The sequence below is a fragment of the Cololabis saira genome, chromosome 3 (genome assembly GCF_033807715.1).
Source record: "Cololabis saira isolate AMF1-May2022 chromosome 3, fColSai1.1, whole genome shotgun sequence".
Taxonomy (NCBI): domain Eukaryota; kingdom Metazoa; phylum Chordata; class Actinopteri; order Beloniformes; family Belonidae; genus Cololabis; species Cololabis saira.
Window position 1 is genome coordinate 32,469,905 of NC_084589.1, and position 15,526 is coordinate 32,485,430.

A 15,526-nucleotide genomic window follows, 5' to 3' on the forward strand; every position below is an offset into this window, starting at 1 on the left:
CTTATAAGCACTGACGTATATGTATGATATTTAATTGCTCAATTAATGTTTGTTTTTTCCTCATTTATCTTTGGTGTTCGGTAGAAATTAATCATTCCTTACAGCGTTGAAAGCAGTGATGTCCTGCTGAGCTCTTGTTTTGCTCCTTTCCTATAGGTCAAATGGGTATCTAACAACAAAAAAAGTGGGTCAGAGCAGGTTCAGGAATCTGTGGCATGCTGTGCATGATCATCGGTTGCACATCACCCCATCGCCCTCTGCCACAGCTCCTTTGGCCCAATCAGGTCTGCTCCCGGGGCCTCTCTAAATGCAGGTATTGAGCAAAGCCTCAGGCTTACAGCTGAACCCATTTTCATGCAGAAGTGAGACTATGGAAAAAGGATGTCTGTAAAAGTCAGCAGAAAAGGTAAAGGGAGACCTGCAGATGTAGGTGGAGGCATTCATGCTCGAGCACAGCGTGGGAGCAGAATGGCAGGTTGAGGAACAGCAGGTAATTAGCACGAGTGCCATTTCTCTCTTGGTAACATGGCAAATGATACAAAACATACAGTATGTGCAATGCAACATTTCCTTTATTCATTTTTGTTCAGAATGTTGTCCACTGTATTTACTGTATTACTGCTAAAGTGAAATTCCATCCATCCATTTTCTATACCCGTTTTATCCTTTTCAGGGTCACGGGATAAAGGGAAATTACAAAAAGAAAATCTGGTAATCTACAGTTTGGCTCATAACAACTGTGGGTAAATGTGGGTAAAAGGGCCAAGTGAAAACTGGGACAACGAGTAATACTGCCACACAAAATGTGATTTAGCAGAAATCCAATTTCACAGCAAATATTGTACTGAAGCAGATTTATAAATGTTCGCACTCCAGAGCCCGATTTCTCTTTTCCCCCTGCATGAAGTGTGCCACCAAGCTTCTTAATAGACTTAGATAATCACCTCCAAAACTGCAGACCACAAGAGCCCTTCCAGTTAATTTATTCCAGTAATAAAAGGGCGAGAATATTTTAGTCCACACAATAAGCATTCTATAATAAGAGTTGAGATATGAAGCTGCAGAAAGAGAGGGTATGTCCTTGGAGCCTCATGCTGCATCAGTGAGAAGCTTTTTCATCTCAACTCAAGTATACGACCACAGGAAACTCAAAAGCTTTCAGGCAAGATGTCACTCAGCTGTTTCTCTACCTGAACATTAGGAATGGGTGATATTTTACCGTTCACGATAAACCGCCAAAAATATTCCCCACGGTAAGAATTTGTCATCTCGCGGTAAAAATGATAAATTGAGGAAATGAGCCAGAAAGAAAGAAATAAAGAAAGAAAGAAATGAGCCCGAAAGAAAGAAAGAAGGAAGAAGAAAGAAAGAAAGAAGAAAGAAAGAAAGAAAGAAAGAAAGAAAGAAATGAGCCCGAAAGAAGGAAAGAAAGAAAGAAGGAAAGAAATGAGCCTGAAAGAAGGAAGAAAGAAAGAAGGAAAGAAATGAGCCTGAAAGAAGGAAAGAAAGAAAGAAGGAAAGAAATGAGCCTGAAAGAAGGAAGGAAAGAAAGAAAGAAAGAAAGAAAGAAAGAAAGAAAGAAAGAAAGAAAGAAAGAAAGAAAGAAAGAAAGAAAGAAAGAAAGAAAGAAAGAAATGAGCCTGAAAGAAAGAAAGAAAGAAAGAAAGAAAGAAAGAAAGAAAGAAAGAAAGAAAGAAAGAAAGAAAGAAAGAAAGAAAGAAAGAAAGAAAAGAAAGAAAGAAAGAAAGAAAGAAAGAAGAAAGAAAGAAAGAAAGAAAGAAAGAAAGAAAGAAAGAAAGAAAGAAAGAAAGAAAGAAAGAAAGAAAGAAAGAAAGAAAGAAAGAAAGAAAGAAAGAAAGAAAGAAAGAAAGAAAGAAAGTATTTTTTTTAGCGTCATTTTTATCGTTATCAGGATAAATGCCAGAAATTATTGTGATACATTTTTTAGTCCATACCGCCCATCCCTACTGAACATGAACCTTGCAGGGGAACAGTGAATCATGATAAACAATATAGCTGCACCATGAACAAAACACGACTCACTGTATGGATGCATTATCAAACTATGATCATAGCAGGGTTTGCTCATTTGCAGCTCTGGGATAGAAAAACATTTAGCAGTACAGGCAAGATTTGACAGTGATGGGTTATACTGAAGACGATTTACAACCTCTGTTCCTTTCACTATATCCAACGCCAGTGCTTCCTCAGCATACTAGACAGAGAGAAATATAGGGCAAGGCATGAAATATTTAAAAAGTCGGGAGCTTCAGTCTAAAGTAGAAGCCAGGTTTGGACAAGCAAAAGATGACTCAGCTGTCTGACCTGCGATCACAGTAGCTGAATGTTTATAAAGACAGGATTAAATATAGAGACGTGATCTAAATGTGCCTAATCCTACAAAAATATGTAAATAAATCACATTCACTAGAAACATTTCAATGAGTCCAACAGGAGATGTACACAGAGCAGCAGAGTAAAACCGGACTGCAAACGGAACTAGAGAAGGCGGGAACATAAAAGAGAAGGGAACAAAAAGAGGAACTCAGGGAAACTAAAATAATGGCTCTGCATCTCATTTGTCAAGGACAAGGGGACTATGAACTACCTCATCGTTTACCCCCAGCCCACTGCCCCGTCACCCTGTTGTGTCCCTCCAACACCGAATAGGGTGATGTAAGAGGGCAAGGGGCCCAGACACACAGGAAGAGCAGTGTAAACAACAAGCAGGGACTCTGTGCCAGGCCAAACACACAAAACACTCACGCAGGGTTTTAAAATGACAATTGCCACTAAAACGTACCTTTAACTACTGACATTTACTTTTAAAGTGATACATTTTTATGCAATGTCTTAAATGAACTGTGAAGCATAAAAAAAAGGTTTAAATTCTTATTCCAGAAGACCAGCTTGGTCATGATGGTTAATCGTTTAAGAAACAAATACTCAGGTTTATTGGTTTAGACTTATTAAAGTTATTTACTTTTATTCTAAACTGAGATTTTTTTACAGATTTTTATGAGAACAGTGATGACAACTGAGAAGCAAGGACTGAATACTGGCTTTAGATAAGAAATTACTTGTAAATGTCTTTATAAATTGTTGTATGAAAATATTCAAAAGGAAAAAAGACTATTTATACTCATATTTGATCAAGAGCATCCAAGCTAAACATAAGAAAGTATACAATACAACCTTTGGTGAATTCAGCTGTATCTGCTATTTTTTTTTTTTATTAACTTATTTTTATATACCTCTTTATTTGCATAGTTTTGCTGCTCTGATTATGCATCTGTGGATGCATTGGACTGTCGTGATGAATGTCTGTGAAGGAAACAATAAAAAGCATACCGGTAATTGAAAAAAAAAAAAAAAAGAAAGTATACAATAAGCAAGAATTTGACTAATTGAAGACCAAATTCCTCCTAAACAAATCAGATTCTTTAGGATGTGACTGAACATACCGACCAACAAGGCTGATATTTCCAACGCCAGCATTGCCTCAATGCAGACCAATCCACTACTTCAGCCTTGGTTAGTGACTAAAACAGGTTTTATCCTGGACTGGACTGGACTCTCCACAATGCCTGACATTTAGCTGCTGCTCTTGCCTGAGCCACTAAATGAGCCGAAGCTACTGTGCTGATGAGAGGCACCGCTTATTTCAAGTAGCTGCAGTTCTCCAGGGACCCCGCATCCGCTGCCGCCACGAAAACACTCCAACATTAACGGATAAGTTACCTAGACAGCCTGACCCGAGATGCAAGAGCGGGTGTCAAGCACCACCAAATTCATGCTGTACTCAATGACATCAGAGGACAAGCGGGGATTTGTGGGCCACACAAGCTGCTTTTATAACTGGAAGCAGTATAAATATGCCAGTCAGCTTTTCTCGCGATCTGATTTACATTACTTTTTAAAACTGGAAAATGGTTTTTATTACTGATTATCTACTCCCCCACCCCACCTTTTCTCAACTCATTGCAGGATACTTTTATCAAGAAAAGGACAGAAACTACTTGTAATGATGTTCTGCCAGCTGGACCCGTTGGTAATTTAGTCCGCTGTGACCCCAATTCAGTGTAACACTAATATGATTACACCAAAGCCTATTGATCAATAGAACAATGCTTCACTGAGCCGACAAAAGCAAAATGGTCAAGATTTAGAACTTTTGGCTCTGATGACTGGCTGCTACAGATGTGCGAATCCTGCAGATCCAGGTCGATCACCCGGATCTGTGGACGGAGTTGTTAGAAAGCAAAGAAAGCAGCTCCAGAGCTCTTAGAAAAACACTGATCTGCAACTCTTTCTTGAAACTGTTGGACCTGTACATGCAGATTTTACCCAGTTACAATTTCCTTTCAATGAAGAATACAAATGTCTTTTGAGGTTTCAAAGTAATATAATAAAAAGCACAATAATAATTTGCAGTATATGAATATGCAATATGAAAGACTTTAAAATGTAGCAGTTTTGCACTAGGGCAGTCCTTAGGCACAAAGAAAAAGGTGTAAAGTTTGACTCGTCTACCTTCTTGAGACATGTTTTTACTTTCAAGTTGTTGCATCCGAGCTATTGACCTTAGAAGTCTGAAACTGAATTAACAGGAATATTGCAGAACCATATCCCATCTAGCATCAAGTTCTTTATACTTTTAAATACAAGCTCCTCTTTTGCTTTTCTGAACTATTTATGAGCTTTGTGCCTTAATGGATTGCTAAGAACATTCATACAGTTTGGCAGTTTGGGGTCTACGTTGTCGCCAACATGAATCACATGTCTTGTGCAGATTTGAGAGTCACAGAATTGGATATATTTAACACCCAATAGACAGTGAGTGGTCATAGCTAACGAGAAATCTGTGCATGTCTATGGGATAAATTTAAAGACGAGCGAAAACAGATATGAATGGTCACCACACTGAAAAATATTTTTACATTTTCCGGGTTAAGATTCATGTGTAAAAACAACTGCAGTAACTTGTTGCCGTTTTAAAGGAGCTGCGATTGTGAGTCAGGAGGTAGCTCACACAGCTGTTTGTCTTTTAGTTTCAGTGTGGTTATTTTCAAAAACATTACCTCAAGCATAAGTCAGCCCAAGCAGTAATTTTACGACTTTCCAACATACAATTACATTTGAGAGTCATCATCAAGAGAATTTTTGACTCCCCACATGAAACCCAGAGCTTAGTTGGTGGGAACAGAATCCCATCCCAGGTGTCATTATGGCAGGTAACTACAATAAGAGGAGGCAACTGTCACGACCAAGCAGGTTAAAAATACTTTCATGGAATAAAAAAAAAAAAGTAAAAGAAAAAGAACACTGATATCATGTTTTTTAGCAAAGTTTTTAGAAGGAAGACTAAGGAAAATAGTGACACAAAACATGACATATGGCCCAACTATACATAGAGTAATTTGAAAATAATAAAGTACACCCCTTTAAAAGAAAAAAAAAGACATTATCCTCCCCAGTTTTTTCAATTAGGTAAATACAACCTCACATAAGCAGCAACCCCATGACGTTACACTGCGTGATTATTTATTTAACAAAACCGAGGCCAAAACGCAGAAGTAGGATGTGAAAAACAACATCATGAATTAATAGGATGTAGAACCATCTTCACCAGAAATAACCCGATGCACTCATTTTCTGTATGTTATTAGTCCCCGACATAAGTCTGCTTGAATTTTGGCCCACTCATCTTGACAACGTTGCTCCATTTAAAGGTTTTTACCACCATTCATTTACACACATCTCTCTGAAGGTCAAACTACAGCATTTCAGCCAGGTTGAGACTTGGACTTTGACCTGGTCATTACAACATTGTCAAAATGCCCTGTCTGTAAACTTGGTCAAATCTGTCCAAACGATGTTAATTCAGAAGTAATATAGTTTGTTGGATGCAACTCGGATGCATTATTAACAATCTATACGTGTTCAGTCTGCATATTGTTCAAATGTCTTCATAATTCTTGGGACCGTTTCTTTTCTGAGATCACTGCTGATGTCTTTTCTCCTTGGCATTATGTTTTAAAAACATTTCCATCTCTTAGCTTGATATTATACTGCATTATACATACACATATGCACACACACACACATATATATATAAAAATGTATATTTTTTTATAAATGAAAAAATGATATGTCACATATTTTTAATAATCTCTTAATATCTAAAGTCTTAGAAATGAAAAAGGGTGTGGTTTCGTTTTCAAGTAACCCTAGGTATGCTCTTCAGCTGAACATAGACTGTTCTAATATTAGCTGATAGGTCTGGTGACTGGAACGTTCAGACAACCACGGAGGGGTCATGTCTGGGATATTTTCAGGCCCAACTGAGATTGCAGGAACAACTGAGGAAAAAAATAATCCAAATTATGACTTCCCTCCCTTTGTCCTTGCCCCAGGAATACAAGCGGGACAGCTGACCGATTATAAATTCAGGCTTTAGCACTGCAAGATAAGCAGAGATGACACTTGAATACTAAAAGACGTTTGAGAAAGTGGAAGCCTTACAAATACTGAATGTGTATGAATAACAGGCTTCTTTTTGGACTAACTTTAGGAAAGATATATATATTCCATTGTTATCTAGCCACTTTCTTACCATATTTGCATCATCATGGTGAATGTGCAAAAATAAAACTGTCCAACTCTGAATTAGCATTTCCTAACCCTGGTCCTCGGGACCCACTCCTGCATGTTTTAGATGCAACCCTGCTTCAGCTCACTGTAATACAAGTAGCTGTGTCATTAACAGAGTTGTGCAGACCTTGATGACAAACTAATGAGGACCACTCATTCTAAATAGGTGTGTTGAAACAGGGAAGCATCTAAAACATGTAGGACTGTGGGTCCCAAGGACCAGGGTTGGCAAACACCGATCTAAATAAACAAGTTGAACTACCTCTCCTGTGTTTTCTTTTTACTATCTACATTCTACCCAGCATTTTTACCACTTATTGTTTCTGCAATATACACAAAATCCTCAATCTCTTGTAGTTTGACCCATCTTTGAAGGAAATAAAAGTTCCCCTCCTAACAGGTCAAACCTCTGAACAAACCAACTCAAATTCTCATCCACTTTTGCTCCGGCTCCCCCGTAACAGGTCGTGTCTGCCTGAATTATGTGATGCATTATTTATGGAGTGAAACACAAAAACACAAGCATTTCATTTTTTGCTGAAATCTATGAACGTGTGCCACTTCAGTTCTGCTTTTTGGGCACTATTAACACTCATAATGACACAGTTGAGAGTGAGAGAAACATTATGGCTCTGGCAGAGAAAACAAAAAAAGTATGTGAACAACTGGATGCTATTTGCACAGAGTCTGAGATATAAGATGGTTTAAGTGACGGCAACGTCATCCTTGTTTTCTCTGTAAATTTTCTTTTTGTTCCCCCTTCCCATAACCAAGACTGCAAGCAACATTACTGGTCAGCCCGCCTGTACAACTCTCTCTTACAGCAGCATTTCCGTGATTGTGAAAACCTCTGGCTACATTATTTGCCTTTAACGAGAGTTGGGTTCAAGATCCACGGATTTCTTTCCGAGAGGTCAGAGTCCTGGCGGTAGGATGAACATCAGCACTGACCCCCAAGTTCAGAAGTTAACCTTCATGGGAAGCAATTCAGTTGTTGTTCTCTACAAAAGTAGTACAGCCTGGCCTTTCTCTGCAGATCGCTTTATTTATACAAAGTTTTAATCCCCTGTGTCTGTCTTTTTTTATCTAGGATATCTCCATCTGACAGGAAGGCAACACCCCATCAACAACATCCTCCAAACAATGACTCTTGCACAGACAGGCATTTAAAAATGTAGATAATATCTTACAATATTTCCACATAAGAGACAAAAAGGTTCATATTTTTAGAAGATGGGAACTCCTCTGTGCAGAGTTTGAATATCTAGACAATGACACATTTTTTTGGCTGTGAAATTAAAGTAGAAACGTAAGCAAATTAATTTCACCACATATATCACATCCTCAGTTGCAGCACGCCACGAGAGTTTATAGTCTTTTCAGTGTCTGCAGAGCTATTTAAAATTGAACAACTTAGCCTGAAAAACGATTTGGCTTTGGTTTTTTTTAAACTTGACGTATAAAATCAGCTTTTAACCCCAGGCACTGTTTTACATCCTGCATTAAACGGCATAGAAGAAAAACAGATGTGTCACTATCTAAAAACTGTACTGAAGATTCAAGAGAAGACCTCAACACCATAGTGACGCTGGTCAGGTTTTTAGCATCTTCATCCACAGTTCATACATGTCCCAATCTAAAATGTGCTGAATGAATGTGTGCTCTGAAACCATCTGTGCATATAGAAACTGAGAAGCATCTCTTACATAAACAACCCTACTTTGCAGCTTGCAACAACACTCAATAAAATCTACACAGCAAAAGATAATTCCACATTGTGAATGTGTGTGCAGTTGTAATCCCATAGGCAATACATGTAGGTTTTCAGTTCTTCTTGAAAAGAAAGTGAAGATTAAAATGCCTGGAAAAAGCCATTTGACTGACAATATAATCTGTTGCTGCTGCTGCAGCGTATGCTGAATTAAATGGATTACGCAGGATGCAGCCAACTCATAGGCTGCTACTCCATTTGTGCCACTGAGTAATATAAAAATGAGATTAAATACTACCGGGATAAGTAGAATGTTGGGCCACTGCTTTCACCCTCTAATAGAAAAAAATGCAGGTCTCCAATGTCATTGCATGAATGAAGTCTTAAAGCTCTTAATTTTTTTCACACATAACAGCACATTTACTGGAAATAGACTAAACCCCACTGCATGACTTATGTTTACAATTCACATTTATGCAGTGTCAAAAATATTCAGCAGAATGTGTCATAGTTTAATGATTTTCTATGAGATGCATTTGTTCCTATAATGCTGGTGTGCATGAGAAGCTGGTGTATCTGAACATACAAGCATAGACTTCTAACCTGCTTCATCATATACAGTATTGCCAACCCTGCAGAAGAAAACTGCACAGAAACTGCCTCTGGATGCCACTGGATACACATAAAACTGTTCAGAGGCGAAGCATGTGATGCAAGCACTGCAACAACCAGACTAGCATCAGGTACAGACAGTGCTTGCTGGAGAATGAATGTTGTTGGTTTTGCAGTGAAAACATATGGAAGGTTTTATCAGCCATTCTGCTGCCAACTCGGTCGTTTTGTATAGCGGTTCTTGAGCGTTCCTGTGTTAGTCATTGCATAAAGCCCGCCTCCGCCCCGTGGTGACTGGTTCTGTACATGTGGAAATAGCTGTGAATGGGAGCGGCACCAAGCCCGTTTCTTGGGAGTGAATTTTCACAAAGTGAATGTGTATGGCTGGCCAGACTAATGACTCGTATGGTTGTCGATCTTTCACTATCACGTGGTTTGATTAGATTCAAACCAAAATTGATAATCCAAAAAAGTTTGAATACATCAGTCTGTAGTAAAACACATTTTTCAACAATTGGAAAAACAACAGTAATATTTAAGGAATGCCTTCATACTTATTTCAACAAGAAAAACTTAATACCATCTCTCACTAAGTGATAAATGCATGCACATTGCACAGTGGTACTGAAGGGAGATTATGTAAAAATGATATCCTGATATCAGTTATCTGTCATGTATGGCAAAAACAGCATGATCCGATTACCTCAAGTGCATGCAAATTTAATCAATTTCCCTTTGGCGGTGAATAAAGTATTTTGAATTGAATAGAATGAATTGAAGCGTTACAGCATGGGTTACAGTTCAGGGACGTATGTTCAGCTTTACTTCTTTATAACTGAAATTCAATACTTGCGAGCAAAGCTTCATTAACTTGTACCTTGATGACGTACAGGTGGATGTTTTTTTGTAATGATTCCACAAATTGACGACATCCTTACACTCAACTGTCTGTATCAAAAAATTAAACATTTAACGTCAACTTGTTGGAAAAGGAATGAGTCTTGAGATTAAACCAGTGAAACCAGTGACTTTTTTCCTGCCTGTTCAGGATTTGCCAGGAGTTTGGTAACATGGCACACCATGCATTAGTCAGCAGCAGGATGTTTGGCTAGTTCAACCTCCTGCATCTCTGGTTGACAGCAGATGGGTTTAATATTTTAACATACTTGGGGGGTCCTGAGGTAATTGACTTTTATTTTGCAATTCTTGAATATTAAATGAGTCATGTGCATCCACTTCTTCCTGGAATGCTGTATAAGCCAACATGTGTTTGCCTTCTGGACTGACTCCACTTTCTGCCTTTCCATATTGATTAACAGCTCTGACAGATCGTCTATATACGACAAAAGCCTCAGAAGCAGAGCAGTTCTGAGAGTCTCTGGCTAGCTTGGCAGGAACTAACTTGCATAGTGATGCTTTAACAACATACACCAGATTGAAGAGACATTCATACTTCCAAATGGGTAAAAAATGAACAACTGATTTCTGAATTTGGGAATTAATTTAGAATTTCAACAACCTATAGTCTGTATTCTCATATAAACACCCCCTCTTCCATTGCATTAATTAAGTCTGTGATGAAGCAGTATGCCCTTTGAAGCTGAAAACAAAGTTGGGATAATGGATCATTAACTATTTAACACTTTCACCGATTGTAGTAAGAATCCCTGGGATATAAGCAGCGTAATCTCCTTGAGATGCCACTGGATGCCCTACATAAAATTATAAACATTTATAGAAAAACACCTTGCTTATCCTCAGTCTTGGGTTGCTTAGATGCTCAGGTTAAAAGCAGACAACCACAAATAGCTGACAAATAAAATAGCAACAGAACAAAGAGCTCAGGGAGAGGAAAGACTGCCGAAAGCAAAAAGGGGTTGGAAGAGCTCATGACAGGAGATTTCTGAGTTGTGAATGAGTGAGTCAAATGCGTCATGTTTTGCCTGTATTCTTCTCAACAAAAAAAAGGGAGATTTATCTTCAAAACACAAGAAAAGCTAGATGTTGTACCACAAGGATATTTTAAATGGGCAACACATTCCTGAGACCTGATAAGCCTAGGAATTGTCTCTTTTGCTACATGTTTGGGGATTTGCTTCCTTTTTTGAAAGAACTCTATGTCCCGGTACCATGAAGGTCAAACATTCCTCTTAAACTCTTGTAGATGTAAAAACCATGATCCCAAAGTGAACTCAAGCTGCGAATATGCCAACTGGATTTCCAGTGAAAACTTAATTTGAAAAGATAATGCAAAGCTTAATGATAAAACTGACAAACTGCAAATTACATAAATCCTGACAGAGTTACACACATACATGTGCACATTATGCTGCTCAGAACACTCTGTATGAACTACAGGCTACTGGTTAAGATTCCCACAATGAGGGTGGAGCACATCTGCTCTCTTCCTTAATGCAGAGCCAAAACAAGCTGACCTCCCTCCACGAAGCCCCCTGTCTGCAGGAAGGAAGTTTTTTTTTCCTCAGTTGTTGTTGTCAGGAGGAGGTTGCATTGTGTGTCCTTTTCCCAGCGAACAGGCAGCATATCAATACACAAGGCTTCAGCATGGACATTCAAACACCAGAGCAGAGAGGGGTGCCTTGCAAGAATGACTTCACCCTGGCAGGTGTCCAGCAGCGGTCGCTGGGTATTCGCTCTGGCTTAATAGGAAGACACATCCACTTTTAACTTAATAATAGTAGAGATGCAGATCTACAACTGTGTATTCTTTACCCTACACTTTTGTATCCTGACCATATCTCTTTAAAATTGTCCAAACTGTCCAGGGGTTCGGTCGGTGGTGCACCACTGCACACGCAGCAAAAGAGGGTGGCTGCACCTGTGCACCACTGAATTTGGACAACATCACCTGATAGTGCAGAACTGCAAAGAAGAGGCAGAAAGAGGATGGCAGTCCGCCTTCAACTGCATGCTGTTGGCACTGGGCTAAACATAACATAAGGAGGGGGATGGGATGGATGATGGGACTAGTGAGATTACCTCATCTAGCACAAATTGTGTTATTATAACCCCTGATGGCTGAGCTCTCTGCACAAGAAAAGGCAACCAAATCCTGATGACACAGCCATCATAAGTCTTCTGATGATCACACCGGCATTTGTCCATCCTTTCATTATCACAGAAAATCTTAAAAGACTGTAAATGACGACTAAGATATTAGAATTCATCATGCATCCCACATGTGTTTCTGTACACGCCGTTTTGATCACTCTTTAATGACAATCAAACTGCGTCTGCAACAGTTTTTCTGGCAAAAAGGAGGAATGACTAAAGGCTGATTTATGGTCCCGCGTCACACCAACGCAGAGCCTACGGCGTACCCTACCGCGTCGCTGCGTAGTCTACGGCGTAGGCTCTGCGTCGATTTAAGTCCTGCAGATTTTTTTTTTTTAAACTGGACTAATTCCAGTCTATTTCCGATAACTTACATGTTGCTCCTGGCAGAGTATTGTTTTCCTCCATTTCTGCGGCAGTTCCCCTCTCTTTCTGTCCTTTTGTCCACTCAAAGGTTTGTGCTCTTCCTCTCCGGCAGTCCTCTCATTCCTCACCCAGACTCGCTCGAAACGAGGGAGACGGAAATTCCCGCACCAGCAAACAGATATATACCAGACACAGATAAAACAGTCTGCTGACGGGGGTAGGGGGGGGGGCTCCTCTGGCCACGACTGCTCAGAGGATAGAGGAAAAGCTGTCAGTCCGGGGGAGTTTGGAGTATAGGAAAAGAAAAGGAGAAGGAAAATGAAGAGGAGGAGAAGTTTCTCCCTCCACGACGCACAGCTGATGCTCTCTCTCCCCGTGCCAGTGATTCCACTGCTCTCCCGGCAGGACCGTACCATCACACACGAGGGGGGGCTCTCATTTACATAATTGTTTATAACATACACGCAGTAATCTTAATTATTATTGAAAAATATAAAGCAATAAATACAGATTTATATGTATGTTTTAATACTATAAGGTAACTTTCCCGTACAAAAGAAGCGTTTTTAATGTGTGAAAACATTGTTTTCACCCCTAGAGTTGTGAATGGTTCCTTCGGCCACAAAACTTTTTTTTTTTTTTTTCAGTCGGTTCACAGTTCACATATAATATAAACCTCAGCCTCAGAAAATATGTTTGAAGTCAGCATGTATCGTTTAAGGTCTTTGAAACAATATTGTTGGAATTCTCCAGCTGGTTAAAGTAAAAAAAAAAAAAACGCTTGAAATGTCGGCTACTATTCATGCTGCCTCACTCTGCTGCACCTCTCACTTTGTAGCCTATATCTTTTGTACAATTTAAATTTTTTATCTTGTATTTTTTGCATAATTCTTGTCTGTAGAAATTGTAAATAGGTCATACTTATTCTCACTACCTCAAACTGCTGCACCTTAAAATGTTTATAATTTTTGTTCATAGAAATTCCACATTTGTCTATTCATTTGTTTATTGTTCACCTTTAATACCATAGAGAGCGAAACTACCGGAGTCAAATTCCTTGTTGGACAATGTTCGAACCTGGCCAATAAAGCTGATTCTGATTCTGATTCTGATTCTGATTCTGATCCTACTACTTAAAGCTATGCTCTTATATTTGAAGAAGCTGTAATAACAATGGCATGATTTTTGCTCTGCTGCATTGATGTATGCATGAGACCACTATTTGAGATGAGTATTCGTCTAACAGATGCTCCTTCATATAAATGCACTTTCAGTCCAGATGAACACAGGTGCAGAGGACAAAAGCTCCATTCAAAAAACACACACATGCTCAGCAGCCTTCTGAAATAAGGATTAGGCCTATAGTCTTTGTCAAGTGAGACAAGTTTTTCAGATTTTGAATGAAAAGGGGATTTAAAGTGTTGAGTTTCTGCACCCCCGGTGCAGGATTTGACCAAATCTATGATAAGAGATTCCAGGTTGCATCCACATCAGCACATGGTCTATATAGTAATACAACTATACAACAGTAGAACCAGTTTGCATCCTAGAGTGCTGCTTCGTACATGTTATAACATGCGCTAAACTGAGTACAGATAATACATTACTGTATAAGTTGTGCAGCCAGTTATAAACAATAGATTATCCTGTCAGCCTAATGATTAAGGTGTGACACATTTAGCAAGTTACTCAACCCAAAAATCTTTCTATTGGTAAATAAGCATTTTTCTTTTCCTTTGATTGATCCAAAAACATGAAATCCATGCCAAGTACCTTTAAAAAGGATCCTTTTTAGAAAGCAATGTGTCTTCTCTTCTAACACCTGTAGATCTCAGAGCATCTGGGGGGTGGGGGCTTCTCTGCGGCACGCTTGATTGGGGACACCCCGTCTAAGGACCCTGGCGGGCTTCTATTGTGCAGCTGTTGAGTGGTGTTCACCCAAACCCCCACAAGCCACCTGCCACTGCAACTGGACAGTGGGGGATGTTGGATGAAGTGGGGGTTGGGTGTGCTGGCGGGTGTGTGGTTGGATGTCTTTAAGAATAAAAAAATAAAACCATATCAATACGTATTAAATGTCTGTGTTTAAAAAGGCTCTTTGCACCTGCCATTGCTCCGAGTTGTTCTTGGGAGATTCCCATCACAAGTCTAACTGTAATTGAATCATAGATAAGTTTGATATTCAGTTGAATGAACTAGTCAAGTTTCCACCTCCTTTAAATCAATGAGATGCTAAATAAGAGCTTCTTTCAATGAAAGATCAACGACTTCATCTGAAACAGAATCAAAATCACAAAATAGATACAATATTTTTATCCTTATATGACATAGCAAATTTAAGTTGATCTTGTTCCTTTTGTGTATTTTTTTTGTACAACTGCGACAATGCCAAAAAATATAGCCTATGTGTAATGATTTAAAAAAATACATTTCATAGCATCTCCTTGTATGGAAAAGTCTCAAGATAACTCAAAAGTCTTTAAAAAATTCAGTTATTTCAGACAGTACTTCCTGTTAAATCAGCATATTGACTTTGCATCTCTTTAGACTTGTTTTTGAGTCCAAGTGAAACTTTTCCTCTGATCAACCCTCAAAGTGAGCGTTCTATTGTTACTGATTCCCGCCAGTTTTGATCGACTGTAATGACCTTGTAGGAAATATGTGAAACTTTGGATAAGCAGTGAAACATCTTCAAAAACCAAAATGAAATCAAGCTGCCAAACAATTCATGGCAATTCATCCATAAATTTGAGCAAAAAATTTATTTTTGATCTGACTGTTTTGACTATCTCAATATTTTGCACTTTAGCCAAACGGAAAGTAGCTTCACAGGAGCCGTGCTCCAGACAGTAGAGCTGGTGTTTCTGCAGCAGTCTGATAGGAAAATTGAAGGGTTGGAGATGAAAGCATACCTCATTGTCAGGAGGCATGCTGCTATATATAAAACATCAGTGTGCTGCTAATGAGCCATCCGTAGTTAGATGACAGATAAAACTATCAGAAGTAGCTAATCGCGCCACCATTATCTCCACCTTAGACATGCAAAAATATTCCATAACTTCAAAAAGTTCTTTAGACAGAAACTGCAATGCCCCGTTGGACATTTAT

General features: G+C 39.0%; 1 protein-coding gene across 5 annotated transcripts in view; it reads right to left on the reverse strand.

Annotated features, from left to right (window-relative positions):
* map7d1a (MAP7 domain containing 1a) overlaps window positions 1-12,780 on the reverse strand; it is a 48,147-nt gene extending 35,367 nt beyond the window's left edge. For all 5 annotated transcript variants that reach the window (XM_061717272.1, XM_061717269.1, XM_061717270.1 and 2 more), the window contains exon 1: window positions 12,427-12,780. In XM_061717272.1, coding sequence (XP_061573256.1) covers window positions 12,427-12,460 — 34 coding nt within the window. In that variant the 5' untranslated portion in view covers window positions 12,461-12,780. The remainder of the gene's footprint in view (window positions 1-12,426) is intronic.
* Window positions 12,781-15,526: the final 2,746 nt, after the last annotated feature.